The 21224-nt window shown below is 40.1% G+C and overlaps 1 protein-coding gene across 10 annotated transcripts in view; it reads left to right on the top strand.

The window, feature by feature from the left end:
- The first annotated feature begins 2413 nt into the window (after positions 1-2413).
- The window catches only part of Pum2 (pumilio RNA binding family member 2), a 74131-nt gene continuing 55320 nt past the window's right edge, over positions 2414-21224 (top strand). For 4 of the 10 annotated variants that reach the window (XM_060365692.1, XM_060365702.1, XM_021652803.2 and 1 more), the window contains exons 1-2: positions 2418-2581; positions 20534-20602. Coding sequence is in view for 8 of the 10 variants with exons in the window: in XM_021652803.2 (XP_021508478.1) it covers positions 20552-20602 (51 nt within the window). In the remaining 2 variants the exon portion in view is untranslated. Of the gene's footprint in view, positions 2582-20533; positions 20603-21224 lie in introns of all 10 variants that reach the window. The other 6 variants (XM_021652800.2, XM_060365685.1, XM_021652798.2 and 3 more) reach the window with 5 other exon arrangements.

The raw sequence follows: 21224 nt of genomic DNA on the forward strand, positions 1-21224 counted from the left end.
AGACAAGCAAAACATATACATCCCATAATCGCTTAATTTGGGAGACAATTTTTTTTCTTTACATATGTAGTCCCAGCTGGCCTCAAATGTGAAACCTTTGTGTTTCAGCCTCCTGGAGTGCTGAGATGTTGCCAACATTAATGGCCTGGGGACATTAATTGAACAACTATTAACACCCAACAGAGAGAACACTTGGGAAATGCTGCTGGAACAGACATCGAGGTGGGATGCTTGAAGCATCTGGGTACTAGGAGTTGAACTGAATGTGTGTGAGAGATGGCAGTGAGAAGAACTTACTGTATGGCGCGAGCCGTGAGATCAATGATGGGGAAGCTGGTTATCAGCCAGCTACCTATAAAAGTGAGGCTTGTACTAGTGGAGGGGGCGGGGAAGGAGTAGTCTGCAGAAATATTTGGGAAGTTAAAAGAAAAGTGTGCAAGGCTTGGCGACTTATCTTTGTGGGGAGTGGGGAAAAGAGGAAGACAATAAAAGTGATTCAGAGAAGTCATTTGGAAATGATTGGTGATAAAAGTGCTAATTGTGAGGACAAAGTAAGGGTTGGGGAGAAAGCATAGATAGGACTTCTGTTCTTACCTTAGAATATTTGGTGACAAGAATGATTCTCAAGTGGACACCTGAAACTTGGGCAGGAGGTAAAGACTTGATATGGTGAGGAGGTATAGATGCGTCTCAAAATGTTTATGGGTTGGAATTTAAAAGCCCAGTGCAACAGTGTTGGGAAGCGGGAGCCCAGTAAGAGGTGGTTAGCGACCTGGGCAGATGGCTCAGTTGGCCAAACGGTTGCTGCACAAGCATGTGGACGCGAGTCTGAGTTCCAGAACCTGTTTAAAAAGCAGGGAGCGGTGGCAACTATCGGTAATCACAACTCCAGGCAGGCAGAAACAGGATTCCTGCGAGTCACTGGCCAGTCAGCCCAGTCAAACCGATGGGCTCCAAGCTCAGAGAGAGACTGTCTAAATAACACGGTGGAGAGCGACTGAGAAAGACCTCCAATGTCAGCCTCTGCTCTTCGTGTGCCATGCACACACGTGTACTCCTTCACAAACAAAAAACATGTATACGGACATTTAAAAGGAAGTGGAATTAAGTTAAAGGGCTCTCCTTCATGAATTAGTATGACTATCTAGGAAGTATGCTTTCTTGAGAGTGGGTAATTGTAAGAGCAAGTTCAGCCCCTCCTCTCCTGTTCTCTTGTCCTTTTGCATTTCGCCACAGGATTATGCAGGATCTTGCCTGAGAGTGGCAACTTTTATCATTGGACTTCCTACTCCCCAGAAACTTGAGAATTAAGTTTCTTTTCTTATAGATTACCCGACTTGGTATTCTGTTAAAGCAGGACAACACTAAGATAAATTTTAACGCCACTCCGTTTTAATAATGATGAAAACACAGAGAGAGCTTGTGTTTAACAGGCACTAGGAGATCACATGAACACACAGTCCTTGGCCTGGTGGAGCTCACAGCTGCCTAGTGAAGACCTGAACACAGGGCGAGACCCTGGATAGTTTTGAAGCACAGAATTGTGAAAACGAGGAAGGATCAAGGACTAGCACCACAGGTGCCAGTCCATATCTTTGGAGTTGCTGCTAGTGTCTGCAGATTTCAAGGAAGGCGATGCCTCATCAGCGCAGGTGGTGTCTGTAGCTGGTAACATAAAACGCTCATCTGAAGTTTCCTTTGTGCTTACCCAGCACCGGGTCTCATTATTTGCAGGAAGCTGGCAACTACTGAGCAGTCACTACAAATAGACAGTAGATAGACATTTATGGGGTGCAATTTTTTACCCCTAAATCGCCAAGATCTGGATGAGAAGGGAGCTAAACGGTGACCCGTAGGGGCTTGTATTAAGGCCTAGCTCCTGTAGGTGCCAGCATCGCGGAAGTGAAGCGCGAGCCGTACCCCAAGTTTGGGGGCGTGGGCAGCAGTGCTTACACAGGCAGTTTGGGGAGAACAATGAGGTATCTGGGAGGAAGCGGAGGATGAATAAACTCAGCCTCACAAAGAGAGTCGGGAGGATTGCGGCACTGTTCGAGGCGCGGGAATGGCCCTGAGAGCAGAGCTCGAGAGGTCGAGGGGCAAACCCACCCCTGAAACCGCCAGGTAAAAGCCGGGGAGCGCACGCCTCATGGCGGCCGCACGCGCTGGCAGAGCGCCTCGACAGTGCGCACGCGCCGAGCCTCGGCCGGCCCCCGCTCCCGGCGCGCGGGAGAAGCTACGCACTTGGGCGAGAAGCGTCGCGTCTGGGTGAGCGCTTCGCCCCCCTCCCCTTTCTCCCGCAGTGCCTTGCGCGCGGCCGGTGGGCGGGGGAGGGAGGGGAGGGGAGGCGGCGGTGGCAGCCATGTTGTTGTGAGTCTCTGTGCCTCACCCTCGGTACTTCGGTGGTTCGGAGGAGGAGGGGGAGGAGAAGAAGGAGGTGGGGTGGGGGGGGGAGGGAGGTAGGAGGAGAAAGAAGACGTCGCCGCCACCGGAGGCGGAGGGGGAGGACGGACGGCCGAGAGCGTCGCCGCCGGTGCCCAACGGTCGGTGTCCCCGGCTGAGGCAGCGCGGCCGCAGCAGCCCTGTAAGTCAGCCCGCGCTCGCTCCGTCTCGTCCGCGGGCGCCGCGGGGGCCGGCGGCGGGCTTTGTGTGTCGGCCTCCACCGGAGCAGGCCTCGGGCGGGAACAGGCCGGGCCTGGGCGGGTTTGGCGGCGGGCTGCGGCCTGGGCCCAGCTCGCACAATGCCGGGGGAGGGGAGCCGGAAAGGGGTGTGCGCCGGCGGGGGAGGGGGCGCTGCCCGCCGCTTTCCCGCTCGCTGCCCGCGCCCCGCGCCCGGCTGGCTGGTCGCCGGCCTTCGCGAGCGGAGCCCGTGTGCCCGCCGGCTCCCGGCCCGCGGGGTCCCGCAGCCTGGAAGAAGCACGGTGGAGCCAGAGAAACGGGCGAGTTGGAAGTGGGTGAAGCGGGGGGGGGGGGAGTGGGTTGGTGGGGGTCGAGGTGGCGGGGGTCCTCGAGGCCTGCGAGCGCCCAGGGAGAGCTTGGCAGGAGGATGTGGACGTGGAAAGAAAACCGGGACTGGGGTTTGACCTGTTCAGGTGCCTTGCTAAGGAAAGTGGTGTTTTTGTTAGAACATCTTTTCGATACTCGGAAGATGTGTAACTTTAAAGCCGAAGGCGAAATCAGCGACTTCAAATATTTGAACTTTAGTTTTGCGTGTGAATACGGGTCAGACTTGGGGGTGGGGGGGAGGAATAAACTGAGCGGAGTTTATGCCCAACCAAGCACGTGTGAAGTTGATGCTTTTTCCAAGAATACAGCTTTAGAAACTCGATTTTTCTTAACTTAGCCTCTTATTCTGTGACACATTTGAACTTGGGGAAGGGAATAGATTTCGGACATTTTATGTGCAAGAAGACATGCTATGACTTTTTTTGTTTTTTTTTTTTTCTTTTTCTTCAGATTTTAAGAATCCTGGAGGCAGAGGTTTTCTGTGAGGATTTTAGGGGAAAGGCTTTTAAATGTTTAGCAAGGTGCAGTGCCTGGAAACGATACAGTGTGTCACGAAAGCAGTTTTAAGGAGTTACCTTGGCGTGTTTAAAAGCTTGTTCACTGCTTATATTCGTGACTCTTCGCCATGTGACCGGGAGAACTGGAGGATGATTTAGGAAATTCTGGCCAGGAACCCTGTTAAAAACACAAAGACGGATAGTTTTCATTGGTTAATATTAAGCCTCTGTTGTTAGTCTGATATCCTGCTTTTTATAAATGATTTACGTAATGTGAACAATCATAATTAACTGGCATGTTCTTTATTTCAAGAATGTCTTTAAAATTAATTTTTGGGGAAATTAAGTTCTGTAGGACTGTCTTTGGTATTTTGAAGCACAGGTCTCCCACGTGAAAAAGTTACAGTAACTTTTTTGTGTTTTAAAAACTTTTTACAATATTAGGAGTTTTTGTTTTCTTATTTTGTGTACCAGTGTAGCTGATTTACCTAAAGTGTATTTTTCAGGAGCAATTTTAAGACACTAAGCTGTTTAGTTACTTGATAAAATTTTCTTTGTCTTGAGACTAAACTTCCTTTAGGTAGTTCAGTATTTAGTAAGATTTTAAAGTAACCTTTTCTTAAAAATTGTATTATAGTTGTATGTAACTTTTTGTCCCTGTATTTGTGGCATGGGGATGGAGGTCAGAGGAGAAATTGTGGGTGTCATTTCTCCCATGTAGTTCCTGCGGATGGGAACTCAAGTTAGGTTTTAGGCAGGCCTCTACTTTCTTCCCTGCACAAGATTTAAAAAGTAACTTAACACGGGTACAAAAGCCGTGCATTTTCTTTCCTAATCTTTCTATCGTTAAGAGATCATTTGTCTTTTAAATATGTATTTATCCAAGTTAGCAGAAATACTAGGCGATTTAGGCCAGGTGGAACATCCAGAACCTTGTCTGTATTTGTGTGGGTGTGTGTGTTTGTGCTTGTGTGTACAATAGTGGAGTTGGAACTTAGGACTTTGTGCATACTAGGGTGCTCTACCACCCAGGTACATACCCTGCCAACTTTTTATGTGTGCTGATGATCATAGTAATTTGAAATGGAAGTTGGGGTATGTCTCTTGTACTCAACAACTTCATTGCTCCAAACTTAGAATTTCACTGGATTTCTAAAACAAATATTTTTACTCATATTTGTAAAACCTATATTTGAAATACAGTTTTGAATACTCATCTCACATGACTTTATATGACTTGCATTCATTCACTGCTTGAGACCATTTAACTAACAGATTAATAAAAAGATTGCACTTGTAGGTGGGTAAATTGGCATGTGAAATTAAATAGATTTTTTGTTGTTGTTGCTTGTTCTGTTTTTGAGACAGGGTTTATTTGTATAGCCTTGGCTGTCCTGGAACTCCCTCTGTAGACCAGGCTGGCCTCAAACTTAGAGATCTGCCTGCCTCTTCTCCTAGTGCTGGGATTAAAGGCATACGCCAACACTGCCCAATTTAGATTTCTTATTTCATATTTTTAAGAAGGCATGGAAACTGTCTGGTTTGCACTTTATTTTCTCCTTGTTTGTCTATTAGGTGAATAGTAAGAGGGAATTAAAAATTATCTGAACCCCTCCTCCCTTTTCCTGGGAGTCTGCCCCACAGAAAATGTGTTCTAGCTCACGAGAGCAACCGGGATAGACAGCTTCTTTCTTTAAGAGAGAACAGTAGTTGCTGTGATTGGGTTAGGTTAAATGAATTAGGCATGGTACTGGCCAAAGTCTAAACTAGGCCTTTCAGTGTAGCTTTATCAGTAATAAAGATTGTTGGACTACCATCAGGCTATCTCACTTCTCAATTCAGTAGGTAATGAATTCTGATACAGTAGAAAAATGTTCAAACTGTAATCTTTTTAGTTTTTTTTTTTGTTGTTGTTGAGACAGGATTTCTCTGTGTAGCTTTCTGGAACTCTGCTGCCTCTGCCTCCTAAGTGCTGGGATCAAAGGCATGTGCTGCCATTGCTGCTACCACAACCAACACCTAGCTTCAAACCATAATATTCTGATTGTGATATTTACATTGACAAGTCATTTTTTTTAATAACTGCTTTTGTGGTTGAAATGTGAACTTAAAGGTATTTTCAAAAATTTCCTTTATATAGGTAGATAGGTAATGTTTTTTTTTTACTATTTCAAGAAATAGTATATTTAGAGATGAGATAGTAATTTTTTTCTTCCAGTAATTCAAGAGATTGAATTTAGTTATAAAATGAGAATTTAGGATTTGTCTAGGTAACAAGTATCACCTTAAAGAAAGTAACTTTAAATTTTAATGAAACTGTGGACACTTTCATTGACTTTAAATGCGTAGTTTTGACTTGTCTTTTTGAGTTTTAAATAAAAAGGTTTAAAAAATTAAAAGTGGTTGACTATTCAAGCATGTTGACAAAAGGATGACTTGTTTAATTTTCTCTGTTCTTCAAGTATGGCTACTACAGTCTTACTCTACTCAAGCTACATGTCACTTCTTTTCACATTCTCTTTTGTGGAGGGATAAACGACTTTGGAATACTCAGAAAAATTCAGATATGCCTACCTGATGTGCATATACTAGCTGCCAGCTACAGAAAAATAAAATATTTTCAGATGTGAAAAAGTTGTCAATATGTTTCCTGTCCCATTGACTGAAAATGGGACAGGAAAAAAAAACCCAACAAGATCATCATCACCTACTTTCTGGCAACGTCTGTGCTTGGACTCTATACTGATCCCCCAAATTTGTTTCCTGGAAAGGGTTTAGTCTACTAGGCTATATACTCTGACTATAAGACCATGTACTCAGCACTGCCTATTAGGCATGTCCAACTCAACCCATTTAGTTGCACACACTCAAGAATAACTATGAATGCAGCTCAACATAAACACCTAAACTCACTAAAGAGATGATAAATACTTTTAAAAAATTAATTGTGTGGTTCTCAAGTATGAACTTATATTAAGGATGACAGTTTTGTATCATAGTGACAAAAGGTTTGGTATCCCTGGAAGGAATAAAACCTGTAGCTGATTGTCAACATGTAATGTGGAGGAATTAGAAAAGTAGGAAAGAACTGCTTCTGTATTTGTAGTCCTTTAAAGAAAAGGCTATCCAAGAAATCTGGGATCTTGTTTGAAGGTCAGTCTTTGTGATTTCTGTTGTAGTAGTTGACTTGCCAAGGGTAGCAAGTTATTTTTGTGTATGTTAGATAGAGTTTGTGTATGTTCAAGCACAGGCGTTGAATGTGCCTCAGTGCGTGTTTAGAGATTAGAGGATAATACTGGGTGTGAATCCTTATACTTTCACCCTGTAAGAAATGGGTTCTTGTTTGCAGTTGCATACACCAGGCTCTCTGGAGCGTTAGGTGTTTCTCATGTTTCCATCACCCAGCTCCTTGGGACCACTGGGGATCTGAATTCATGCTCTCACTGTTGAGTGTGCTTTACTCACTGAGATACCTTATCCCTTTGGCACCATTTCCAAAAGACTTATTAGGGATAAGTGAATCTTAACTAAGATGCAGTTGGTTTTATTTAGACAGTACAGGTAAATGAGATATAAGGACAGGGTGAGTGTATGTATAGCCCTGTAACAGGCTGTCGAGATTGTAAGAAGGAGACAGTAGCACACTTACATAATTTTTTGTTGTTAACAAGAAAGTTAAGTCTGCCAGGTGCTGGTGGTGCACACCTTTAATCCCAGCACTTGGGAGACAGGCAGGCGGGTCTCTGAGTTTGAGGCCAGGCTCATCTACAGAGCGAGTTCCAAGACAGCCAAGGGCTTCATAGAGAAGCCCTGTTTCAAAAACACAAAACAAAATTAAATGCAGAAAAACAATTAAATACAAATAGGAGCTACTTGAACTTCTCCATACTATTTTTTCCCCCAAGGCAGGGTTTTTCTGTGTGGCCTTCGCTGTTTAGACGGCTTTTGTAAGCCAGGCTGGCCTGGAACTCAGAGGTCTGCCTGCCTCTTTTCTCCTTTAGTTCTGGGATCACAGGCATGACACCCTGCGCCTGGCTTCTCTATTCTGTTTTATTTGTACTTCTGTGTTTAAATGCAGGGCATTTCTGTAAAAAGCTGATTTTTAAATTCCAGTTCTCCATAAAATTTGGAAGTTTAGACGGTGGGTCTTGTTTTTTTCTACAGATGTTTTTTTGGATTTTGGTGGGGAGGTGGGGGAGTGGAAGGAAAGAGTAGTAGGATTTCCACACTAGGTTGGTGTGGAAACCCGAGTATAACCTTGAATTTAGAATCTTCTTGCCTCTAACAAGTGGTGGGATTACAGGTAAGCCACTGTGCCTGGCTTGGACCTTAAAATGGAGAGAAGTCCAGGTGGTGGTGGTACACACCTTGAATTGCAGCACTTGTGGGGCAGAGACAGGTGGGTCTCTTGAGTTTGAGGCCAGCTTGGTGTATAGAGATAGTTCCAGGACAGCCAGGGCTACACAGAGAAACCCTGTCTTAAAACCAAAAAGAGAGAGAGCTTTAATTTCTAAATTCTGTGGTTACTATACCAGCAAAAGAGGAGTACTCTAAGCTTTTGCTAAAAACAAATTGCCACTTTTAAATCAGACTTCTTGTTGAGAAAGTATTCATGAAACATTGAAGAATATAGTATATTTGTTTTCTGAATATATCTTTTTATTAAGGTATACTTGTTTGAGAATCACAGGTTGGTCTTGAGCTACACTGTCTTTAGAAGTTGGTCAAGAAGTGATTCTTCTTAAGGAATTTATAGTGTAGAGAAAGGGTTAATTTGGGATTTTTGTGCAGTATGCTGTTATAGGGTGATGTTACAAAGGTGGCTGTGGACTCCAGGGCAGAATATACAGTGGTCAGGAAAAGCTTTCTATAGGTATAGCTGAGTCTTCAAGGAGTTAGAGAAGTTAGGGCTGGTGAGATGATTCAGTGAGTAAAGATGTTTTTCATGCAAGCCTGGTAACCTAAGTGTGTTCTCCTGAAACCCATGTAAAGGTGGGAGGAGGGAGCTGATTGCCAAGTTCTCTTAACATTCACATGAACGTTGTGGTCCAGGCATCCATACATACTCATGTCATGTATACACATATAATAATGATAATACAAATAAAGACTTAGAGACAGTGTAGCTGAGATGAAATGTTATTCAGTCAGAGGGATCCACCTAGTGACTGAAGGGAGAGAAGTGACAGAACATGAATAGAGCAACTGGAGCTCACCATAATGGAATCATCTAATTTGGATATTCATTTAGACTTTGGACATCTAGGGTTATAGTGTAGGAAGATTTAAATTAAGTGTCATCCTGGAACTATTCTAAAACTGTTAAGGAATTGCTTCCCCTGTGTTTGATTTGGAATTTGGTATATAACCTGTCCTTGAGTGACTGACTGGGGGAAATATTACTGGAATTTCATTGAAAAAAAAACTTCCTGTTACAGTTCTATCCCTTCTCTAAGAAAAATTCCTTTAAACAGTAATGCTAGGAGATAGGGTTGCCTCGGGGAAATAGGTATAATTTCTTCTTTTTATCCCCTACAAAACATTTCATGTTATTTTCCAAATGTTAGTTTCAAGAAATCAGTAAGGGACTGCCTCTGACATAAACTGATTGGCCTGCTCTTTGATCACCTCCCCTGGAGGGGGGAGCAGCCTTACCAGACCACAGAAGATGACATGCAGCCACTACTGATGAGATCTGATAGACTAAGATCAGAAGGAAGGAGAGAGGGACCTCCCCTATCAGTGGATTTGGGGAGGGGCATGTGTGAAGAAGGGAGAGGGAAGGTGGGATTAGGAGGGGAGGAGGGAGGCGTTTATGGGGGGGATACAAAGTGAATAAAGTGTAACTAATAAAAGTTAGGAAAAAAAAAGGCAGTAAACCAATTATCCTGGCTGATTCTGTATGTCAATTAGGCACAGACTAGAGTCATCACAGAGAAAGGACCCTTGGTTGAAGAAATGCCTCCATGAGATCCAGCTGATAATTGATAAATGAGGGCATTTTCTTAATTAGTGATCAGTGGAGAAGGGCCCAGACCATTGTGGGTGGTGCTATCCCTAGACTGGTAGTCCTAGGTTCTATAAGAAGGCAGGCTGAGCAAGCCAGTAAGTAGCAACCTCCACGGCCTTTGCATCAGCTCCTGCCTCCAGGTGCCTGCCCTGTGCGAGTTCCTGTTCCTGTCCTGACTTCCTCCAATGATGGATTATAATCCGGAAGTGTAAGCCAATGAACCCTTTCCTTCCCAACTTGCCTTTTGGTCATGGTTGTTTTGGCACAGCAATAGAAACCCTAAGACAGCAATCTAATCTGAATATTACAATCAAGTCAAAAAAGTTTGACCAAAGCCATGAAAGTATATGCATTAGAATGAGAAATAAGTATTTCTTTTGCCGAACAACAAATTTTGGAAATATTTTCTCTCCTTAGGTTTTGTGCCAGCATATTTGAGCTCTTCCTCAAGAATGAAGATGGGAGAGGCAAAAAGGAGAAATTCTTACTATGGGGCCAGTATTTATAGCTAAGGTTTTCCATACAGTGATATGTAATACATCAAAACGTAAACCAGAATATATCAGATGATTATATGATGTTCCTTGGACCAAATGGAAAGGTGCTTACTGTTAGCTCAAAGCCAGTATCTACCAGTAAATCCTCTTACATTTCAAATTTGACTTAGCTTAGAGATCCTTTTCTTCACCTTAACTGCTGTGTTTTAAACTTTTCTGGTTATTTGGAAGGTAACTGAAATCAATATAGTAGGTGTTGTTGTCCTTCATGGTAGGTACCTGAAATTGGGCTTTTTCAACTCTAGGGGCATGATCTGAGAATTTGTAGGAATCTTCTTGAGGCCTTTCACATGTCAGGTAATGAAGCTCCTAACTACAGTCAAAAGTTTTGCCATGGGGAAAGACATGGCTGCAGTAGCAGGCAGCTGCCATGTCACACTGTATCTGTATTCAGGAAGCAGAGTTGTATTTTGGATAATTAAAGATGTTCATACCTAAAGTATTTTTGTTTTTTAAAGTTTCATTCTGTGTGTGTGTGTGTGTGTGTGTGTGTGTTTACACCTATATGTATGTACAACGTAAATGAATTTTCTACAGTGTGGGTTCTGGGTGGGGAATTCTGGTCAGTAGGCTTTATCACAGACCCTCTTTTTAAAATGCTTTTCTTAAAGTTTTTAAAAACTGCAAAATAAAAGAAAATCTTTTTTTTTTCTTTTTTTTTTCTTTTTTTTTTATGTGTATGGGTGTTCTGCCTGCATGTGTGTGCCTAGTGCCCAAAGAAGCCAGAAGAACATTTTGGATCCCCCAGAACTAGAGTTTTCAGACAATTGTTAGCTGCCATATGGGTGCTGGGAAGTGAATCTAGGTCCTGGGAAAGCAGGGAGTGCTCTTAATAGTTAAGCCATCTTTCCAGCCCCACATTTTGTCATCTTTAGGATATTTTGATTGCTTTAAAAAAATTTTTTTTAAAGATTTATTTAATGTGTATGGATGCTTTGCATGTATGTCTGCACACCATAAGATGGCATCAGACAGTTGTGAGCTGCCCTGTGGATGCTGGGAATTGAACTGGGACCTTCAGAAGGACAGTAAGTGAGTGCTCTTAACCACTGAGCTATCTCTCCAGCCTGATATTTTGATTATTTATCTCACTGAAAGTTGGTAAGAAGAAAGTGATCAATAATTCTTGGTTTATTTGAATGTCTGACAAGAAAATTAAAACTACAGTCCATTATTATTTAAAAGATTCCTTTCATTCAATTCAGAAATTTGTATAAACCATATTATTTTATACTATTCCATAGGCCACAATAAGCATTTTAAAGTTTTTAACTGTTAAAATGTATTACAAACTATTATAAAGGTAAATCATTTCATTTAGCCTATATGGAAAAGTATATATACATAGCACTTTTAAGTTGTCTAGGAAATTGCTAGGTTTTCTTCCTGGGTGTTTCTGTGTTAACATTTACATAAAAAGTTACGGTGGGAGATGGAGAGAAGGCTTAGTAAAGTACCTAGCATACAGGTACGCAGATCTTAGTTTGGATTCCCAAACAGAACCCACATAAAAAAACAGGCATAGTAATGCATGTCTGTAACCATAGTTCTGGGTGTGGGTAGAAAAAGGCTGATTGCTGAAATTTATTGTCCATAAATGTTGGCTCAATTGATGAACTTCAAACTCCGCTCTTGCCCTGTCTGAATAAGTTTGGAGCGCAAAGATAGCTAATACCTCTTGCCTATACATGTACACACACACACACACACACACACACACACACACACACATATGTAAACAAGTACATACAGCTCACACACAATGCACAGACCAAAAAAAAAAAGCTGTGATGATGCTGGGCTAAAGTCTGAGCCTTTAATGTTTGAGCCATGATGACAGATTAAGCATGTGCTCAGAGCTGGGTGTTAGAGATCAATGTATCCTAATGTATTGAACAAGGAACTGATTCCAAAGAAGAGAGTAAGTAATCTTACAGGCAGTGAGATGTATGCCTATAAGCCTGTCACTTTGAAAGTGAAGGTAGAAAGATCAGGAGTTCAGGATCATTCTTGCTAACATAGTTTGAAACCATCCTGTGTTTCATGAGGCCGTTTCTTTACTCCCTTTCCCCCAAAGATGTACATTAGAAATCTTGAAAGAAAAACATAATTTACACTGTTTAAAGAACTGTTGGGTATTTTTCTTGACATAATGGATATTTTATTAGTACATATAACTTTAATAACATTTTTAGTACAAGGCCTTCTGTTACAATTAAATTACTTTTTTCTGTCATTGAGGTTGGATTGTTCAGCACGACTGGGTAAATACTATTAAATAGTTCTGTTTTATCAATGCTGCTGTTTATTCTATGAGGCAAATTCCCAGAAGAGAAACTTTTAGGCCTGAGGATTTTTTTATATTGATTTCTAAGCAGACAAAATCATTCATTGAGGTAGGCAGTCAATACTCTAGAAAGCAGTTATGTTTTAATGTTGTGTATTCATATATTCTAAGTATTTTGATTTGGGTTTCTGTTACACTATAAAATGAAATAGCTTTAGTTGGAAACCTAGGCTATTTGAGTCTTGAAGGATATAAAGAATTAGAATTGGTAAGGTGATGTCTAGGTGACCTGTATAGTGTAAGCTAAAGGATGAGGACAATGATCTTTTTTGTGTTCCATAGCAGTACCAAATAAATAGAACAGTTTAAAGGAGGAAAGATTTTATTTAGCTTCAGAAATTCTCCCCTTTCCCCACACAGGGTTTCTCTGTGTAACCTTGGCTGTTCTGGACTCACTTTGTAGACCAGGCTGGCTTTGAACTCACAGTAATCCAAGTGCTAGGATTAAAGGCGTGAGCCACTACCACCCAGCCAGGGGATTATTTCATGATAGGTTGGTTTTGTGTTGCTGGGCCTGTGGAGAGGCAGTCACTTTATGGTAAAGTCATTGAACTGGCAACTAGGAAGCTGAGTAGAGGGAAGAGGGAAGAGGCAGGAGAAAAAGTACACCTTTAAAAGGTACCTTTGATTTACTTTTCCAGTTAGGGTCCACACTGTAATAATGCTTTCATCAGCCACAATAATTGGGCCAAATCATGAATCTTATAAGCATATGAATAGATTCATGGAATCAGAGGCTTTATAATCCACTCAGTTTTTAAAGCTGATCCACTTCTGAACACTGCCTTAGGAACTGAACCTTCAGTATGTGAGCCTTTTGATATTAAAATGGTAATAATTGCTTCAGTGATGTTTTGCTTTGTTTTTTATGAAAAGGCCATGAGGCTTTTGGGGTCTTGATTATATTGATTTCTCTGGCATTTAATTTCTTTGTTAACATATTTAGTGTTACAGCTTTAGTAAACCAGTATGTTAATACGCTACAATTTCCTAATTTGTAGGAATATAATACCTCCTTCAGGATTGAATTCACCTAAGGCCTAGAATGATCGATCTTTAACAAACTTGAGTAAGAGATTCCATTGACTACTCTTTTCGGGGGGAAAAAACTGACTGATTAAAACTTAGACCAAAGGGGCTGGAGAGATGGCTCAGTGGTTAAGAGCACTGCCTGCTCTTCCAAAGGACCCAAGTTCAATTCCCAGCACCTACATGGCAGCTTACAACTGTCCATTTCCAAGGAATTGGACACATTCATACCAATGCACATAAAAAATAAAATGAAATAAATTATTAAAAAAAAAAACTTAGACCAAAATGGTTTGTACTCAGACAGAAATGTTTCCTATACAGGCTGCAGCTTATAATCTGTTTAAGAAAAAAAAGATTGACTTTTTTTTTAGTTTTTGGTTTTTTGAGACAGGGTTTCTCTGTATAGCCTTGGCTGTCCTGGACTCCCTTTGTAGACCAGGCTGGTTTACAAAATTTGCATGCCTGTATTGAGTGCTGGGATTAACAAACTGCACTACCACCGCCCCACTTTAGTCACTTTCTTAATGTATCTGTTCCTTTTTATTCTCAAGTCTCTGCTTCTGCTACAGTTTAGGTTTGGGGTTTGTTTTGTTTTTAGGCAGAATTCTTTATAAGGGGTGGTGGTACTGTTTCTTGCTCCATTAATTATACAATGAGGTATATGTCTTGCTCTGCTTTTGGGGGTGGTGAGATTTTAGTTTAATTTTAAACATTTGTTTTGATGACCTGCTATGAGAGCATGTACATGTTAGGGCCAACTTGTAGGAGTTGGTGCCCTCTTTTTGCCGTGTGTATCCTGGGGATCTTGAACACAGATCATCAGGCTTGGTAGTGGGTTCCTTTTCTGAACCATTATGCCAGGCTGATGATGAGATTTTCAATTAGAAGATAACATCAGCTTAGAAATAGTGTTTTTTTTTTTTTTTTAATGGAATAACCTATCTTGTATCTATGATATTTCAACCACATTTTTGTGGTATCTCAATAGTTGTCTAAAGCAGGGAACCCTCATTGCTAAATGATCTGATTTCGCAGGCTCTCAGCACACTGGAAGCTAACATTAGCATTGGTTCAGTGTTGATCTCTGTAGTATTGTTTCCAAAAGAAATGTTTCATAAGCATTATTTTGTTTTTCAAATATAGCAATTGAAAGAATGAATGTCTCAGATCTTATTATTCCATGTTCATTCAGCATTTTTAACTCCCACAAGTTTCCTGCAAGTAGATTTGGCACACTTTTTTTTTTAAAGATTTATTTATTATGTATACAGTGTTCTGTCTGCATGTATGCCTGCACACTAGAAGAGGGCACCAGATCTCATTAGAGATGGTTATGAGCCACCAAGTGGTTCCTGGGAATTGAACTCAGGTCCTCTGTACGAACAGCCAGTGCTCCTAACTTTGAGCCATCTCTCCAGCCTGCGGCACATTTCTTATGTTGCTGTACTTCAGTGTATTTAGATGCACTAATACTTAGGCAGTGTTACACTTCTCATCTGTGTTGAGTCCTGTTGCGCACTTCAGATTTTGTAGCCTGGGAACAGATCTTGTCATTTAAGACTAGGAAACTATCTGATACTCAAAGCCAAATTGTCTATTACATGGCTCACCTGGGTAGAACCTGGTGGAATCTTTATTGCCAATTGATGCAAGGTTATTACACTCCTATTTTTATTTTATGTTTTGTGTCTAGAGAAACATAGAAAAACATACTTGTGTAGGTAGGCACATGTGTGGAAGCCAGACAGTTTAGGAGTCATTTCTACTATGTAGGTTCCAGGGATTGAACTCAGGTAATCAGTTTTGGCAGCAGTGTCTTTCTTCACTAAGTCATTTTCCTGACCCTTGTATTTTGGAGGTGAGTTAAGTTACAGCCTTATGTAGTAGCCGAGCCTGCCCCTGAACTAATAGTGTAGCCATGTATGATAACCTTGAATTCCTGATAACTTCTCCAGAAGTGTTGATTACAGGCATTTGACCACTTTTTTCGGTCTTTTTCTTCTCATTATTCCCTTTTTGTCTATTACATTAGAAATCCTTTTATCTATTTTCAAGTTTTACTGACCCTTTTATTATTTATATAAGCAATTGCATTTATTGGCATTGAAAGAGGTATTTTTCCATTTTAGTATTTTCATTTATTTTTCTAGTTCCTCTTAATTTTCTATTTGTTTATTGTCTTTGTTTCTTTTTCTGTTGCTGTGGTAAAATAATCTGACAAAACCAATTTAAGGGAGAAAGGATTTATAGTTAATTCAAAGTGTAAAGTATAGTCCACCATAGTAGGGGAGTAAAAGCATCAGCCTAAAGCAGCTATATACATGATACCCACAATTGGGAAATAGAGATAAAGAGCTGCTAGTGCTTAGCTCCCTTTCTCCATTTTATGTAGTTGAGGATCAAAGCCAATCCCACTTCAGTTAATGCAATCAAGATAATTCCCCATAGGTATTTCCAGGGGTCCAGTCTAGATTCTGTCAAGTTGAAAACACCAATCATCAGATTCATGTACTAGAAGCATGTTTTTTCTTTATCTTCATCTTTCTACAGTTGACAGTCACTTTAAGCTAGTGGTTCCCAATGTGGTGTGTGTGTGTGTGTGTCAAAGGACCTTTTACAAGGATGTTAACATTATGATTTATAACAGTAGCAAAATTACAATTATGAAGTAGCAACAAAGTTTTATTGTTAGGGGTCACCACAATATGGTACTATATCAGGGTTGCAGCATTAGGAAGGTTGAGAATCACTGCTTTAAATTGTTTATTGCCTAATTCAGTCATGTATTATCTTGATGTTGGTTGATTTTTATGAACAGAAACACAGACAAGCACATTTGTGATTTTCCACAATATCAGTATTTATTTAACAGTAAATTCACAGAAAACGGGGGCTACAATGGCTGCAGTCTGCCAGTATTCCTGCCTTCTTCAACAGTTCTGGCTAAGTTGAACACATTCTTTTATTACAATCTTATTTATTAGCATTAACTCTCAGTTGACATAGTGTATCTGTATGTCTGTATTTATATATATATATTATATATATATATATATATATATTATATATATATATATTATATATATGTAGGTTGCAGAATAGTTGCAAAGGTTAAAGAGGCAGAAAGTTGCAAGGAAAGAGGCCTGAGAGGCTAAAGCTGGGAACCTGATAGGAATGCCAGAATTTGTTGCTGAATTAAATTAACCTCAAGTTGGAGAAACCTAGTTGTAGAGACAGGCTGCAAGATCAGAGCTGAGCTGGAGGAGTGAGTAAAGTAAACAAAGCTAGAGGTAGGGTTGGATCTAAATAAATGAACAGGCAGATGGGTGGCAGGTCCAGACTGGTGGGCAGATATCAGGCCTTGTCAGCAGAGGCCAAACCAAGCTGAAGACCCTAAGAAAGTAGAGAGTTCCCTTTCTCTACCATCCCTTTGTAGGTGTCTGTCTGTGGGACCCAGGTGGGCTGTTACTCTTGGCCTTGGTCTGATTTGTCTGATAAATTCTTGGCTTTGTTTTTCTTGATGTGGTTGGTCTGTGTGCTCTTACAGATAAATGTATATATAGGCTGGTATTCTTTTTACTAGTCATTTATTTGCCATGTGGGTAGTACTTTGCAGATGGTACCTTTCATATGTATCCACCTAGACACACAGTGTCACAGTGTCTCATAATGGAGTAAAAAATCTGCTTCTAGTGGAGCTAGGCATGGTGGCACGTGACTATAATTCCAGTACTTGGGAGACAGAGGCAGACAGATCTCTTGAGTCCTAGGACAGACAGGGATACACTGCAAAACCCCTGTCTTGGAAAACTGAAAGGTGCTTGTGATAGTCTCTATGGCAAGGCACAATGTGAAAAATGATTGTTTTAAACAATGTAGAGCAACATAGAGTAGAGTACAGCCTGATTTCAGCTTCCTTCCTTCCTTCCTCCCTCCCTCCTTTCTTTCTTTCTCTCTCTCTCTCTCTTTCTTTCTTTCTTTCTTTCTTTCTCTTTACGTCATTTTTTAGTTTCTTCATAGGTCTAATAGTATTTCAGACTTTATGCTTGATATATTGATGATTAGATTCTGTTGTGGAGAATGTTGGTTTTTATTCTTGTAACTCAAAATCTAAATTCCTGTAATTTTTATGGTTAGCAGAAATTTGCTTAATTCTTACTGTATTCTTAATTGGGGCTTCTTGGAATTGGTTCTGGGCCTATAGTTCTAGGATCATCTAAATATGTATTTTAATTTAAATACAGAATTTATGTTCTTTCTTTCTGGGATTTTTTTCTCCTTGTACAGCAGCTCTGGTTGCTTCAGCTTGTTTTTTTAGTTCTTTGGGTTTTAATGTAAGTGGGTTTGCTATAAGAGTTTCAGAGCCATCTTGCCTGCCCTTGGACAAAACCAGCAATCAAAAGAAACCATTGGAAATAAAAACAAAAATAAGACAACTCTGCTGTGTTTTGAGTGTTTCTTTGTTTGGTTTTTTTCTTACCTGTGAATAGTTGCTCTCTCCTCCATCCTCCAAGACAGGGTTTCTCTGTAGCTTTGGCTGTCCTGGACTCGCTTTGTAGACCAGGCTGGCCTTGAGCTCACAGACATCCACCTGCTTCTGCCTCCCTGAGGATTATAGGCGGTGTGCCACTGCAACTGGCTGAATAGTTCATTTTTTGTTTAAGTCTGGAGTTAATAGTAGAAAGATTTGGGTCTGACTGGTGTTACTTCTTCATTATCAGGAAACTCCTGACAAGTACGATTATATTTGAGGTTTTTTTCCACTATAAATTATATTTTTAGTAAGCACAGTAAAAGCTTACTGAATTAGGTGACTGAAATAAGCTGTATTTTGTGTGTATGTATATTTTGTCTGTGTCTGTCTGTCTGTCTGTCTAGGAGGCAGATGCTGTGAACTGAATTTTTGTCCTTGAACTTAGCAGCTTTTAACTGCCAGACCATCTCGTCAGTCCCTGAAAGTCTTTCACTAGCTGACTTGAGTGCTTACCAATCAAACATTACTTTGTTATTTTATCTGACTTAGTGTTCATAGCAAATCTATGGAGCAGCTTTTCATATCAGAACATGACCAGAGATATAGAACTGCTAAATGTTTGAACTATAACTTGCTTTATTTATGTAATATTTGCTTCTTAGTCCTAGAAACATGACGGGGCCAATATGGGGATAAAGAAAGTATACATGCAGAAAAGCTAGGATTGTGTAGTATGTACTTCCATAGGCTGTGTTCACTGTAATGGAGGACACCTACTAGAACCCCAGAAACTCATCCTGTTTATTATGAACAGTACAAGGAGGAACGGTTAGCTAGTCTCATAGGAGGTCTTTGTAGGGAAGCAGTCATTGGAGAGGAGGAAGCTGTGGCTAGTTTTTGTACACGCTGTTTCATAAACACTCAAACTTAGACCAGAAGAGGCTTTGCCATTCTCATGGATCTAAGCATGGCTGTGCCCAAGCCAACAATACACGTTGACTCAGGACTTCATCAGCTCCCCATAGCTATTTAGGGGAAATTAGAGGACAAGCTGAAGGAGTCCTTTCTTTTCACTCTGGCTTTGGGGCATCAAATGCTAGTGCTTGGTGGCAGACATCCTTACCAGCTAAGATCTCTGTAAGCTGTATAAAGGAGTTTGATCTTTCTCTTTAAGGGTGAATTAATATAAAAAAAAATCACGTGATCAGAGTAGTTTCAGAAAGATAACTACAACTTGGAGATAGGTTGCAAAATGGAAAGACGAGAAGGTTGCTATGTTTCAGATAAAAGATGTTCTCAACTGACAATTAGAAAACAGATTTAAGTGAGTAAAATTGGCTTAACAGGACTTGGTAAGTGATGTGAAAATGGGTGTACGAAAGGAAGTAAGGAGAGCAAAATAGAAACTTTCTATGGTACATTCAAGGAAATAAAAGGAGGGAGGTAACTGGAAGCTTTGGAGGGTAGAGGGATTTCCTTTGTAAATAGAAATTTGGTGGGTATGGCATGCAACTCATTTAGACAGCTCTCAAAGCATCAACAGTAGAGATTGTTGACAGTACTGTATGAAGAAGGGTGCCTTCTCCAGAATAACAAATACTAATATATCAGGGATGAGAAAAATAGAAATCTATGAAGTAGCGATTAGAAACCTAGGAAAGCAAAATAATTATCATAAGAACAGAGTAGAACAGAGAGTAGGAATTAGAGTTAGTGCTTTCAGTTTGTCAAATGCTGGAGGTTTTAGAGAAGAAAATGGGGTGTGAGGGAAGTAATTGCATTTTCTAGTTGAATTTCAAACTTGTAATTTGGAGAGGCTTAAGCTTGCATGTTTGTATGTTTTCTTCCTTCTTCCCTCCTTTTCTCCCTTTCCTTCTTTTTTTTCTCTTAATTTCTTAGTTGGAGGAGGCAGGGGACCAGTAACACATTGTCACATAAGAGTGTTCTCTTGGGGCTGGAGAGATGGCTCAGAGGTTAGGAGCACTGTCTGTGCTTTCTGAGGTCCTGAGTTCAATTCCCAGCAACCACATGGTGGCTCATAACCATCTATAATGAGATCTGTTGCCCTTTCCTGGGTTGCAGGCACTGTATACATAATAAATAAATCCTTTAAAAAAATAAAATATAAAAAAAGAGTGTTCTCTTAGGAATGGAAGGATTGAGAAGTGTTTTCTTGAGGAAACTACAAAAAACACTTTTTAATTTACTGTAGTTGAAATGTTTTCATTTTTAAAAAGTATCACCATTTAATTATGTTAAATATTTACAGTGAAAAAATTTTAAGCTGAGGTTTATAAATGATGAATTTTTCAAAAATCTTAATAAAACAAACCTTCAATAATAAAACGACTTTATAGTAGTGGTTATAACAGTTTTATTGCTTGGACTCTCCTGTTTTTTACTTCCTTTTCTTCAATTACATAAGAACATGTAGTAGTCTGTCAGCACACAGATCATTAAAAAAAACTCACCCCTTTTATGTAGCTTGCTCTGGTGTGATTTATTTGGGAAAACCTGTTCTTGTCTATTTTGGAATGTGATATTAGTTAATACCCATACAGCATAGTTAATTTTCAGAATTCCTGCTAACTTCCATTTTTTGTTACTTACCAGGTTTGATCTGTGGATGAAATGAATCATGATTTTCAAGCTCTTGCATTAGAATCTCGGGGAATGGGAGAGGTAAGAACCCACTAGCACTAAAAACTAATGTTTCACTGCATCTTTGAGCCATTGAAATTTAATTTTTAAACCATAAATCTTAGAAATAATAGTTACAGCTTTCATATATATAGGCTTTAAAAAAACCCTTGAAATTAAGTGCTTCTGTAATCTTGATTTTTTTTTTTTTGGTTGCTTATTTTGTAACTTGAACCCATGAAGTAATTATTAAGTGTGCTTATTTGTGTCTAGGTGATTTTGATTAACTTGGCTAAATAATGTCTTATATTTTGGTAACGACTCATGTAATTAGAAGTAACTCTGCTCAGAGGAATATATCCTATTCTGCCATTTTATATATGTATGCTGTTTGCTTTAGCTATGCTTGATTGTTGCTACTCTTTCCCCAAAATCTTCTGTTTACCCGAAGATATTTGCTTAATAAACTCCTAATTCTCTGCAAGGTTCTACTGAAAACACAGTATCTAGCATCCCATAGCTATCTGCAATAGAATTAACTACTTTCTCATCTGACTTCTCATTTAGTTCATTATGAATATTTTCATTATGTTATTGAGTACAGTTTGTTTTGTATTTTTCTCCTGTAAATTGGTAGCTTTGAATGCTTAGCATAATAGGTACT

This window comes from Meriones unguiculatus, chromosome 1 (genome assembly GCF_030254825.1).
Source record: "Meriones unguiculatus strain TT.TT164.6M chromosome 1, Bangor_MerUng_6.1, whole genome shotgun sequence".
Lineage (NCBI taxonomy): Eukaryota > Metazoa > Chordata > Mammalia > Rodentia > Muridae > Meriones > Meriones unguiculatus.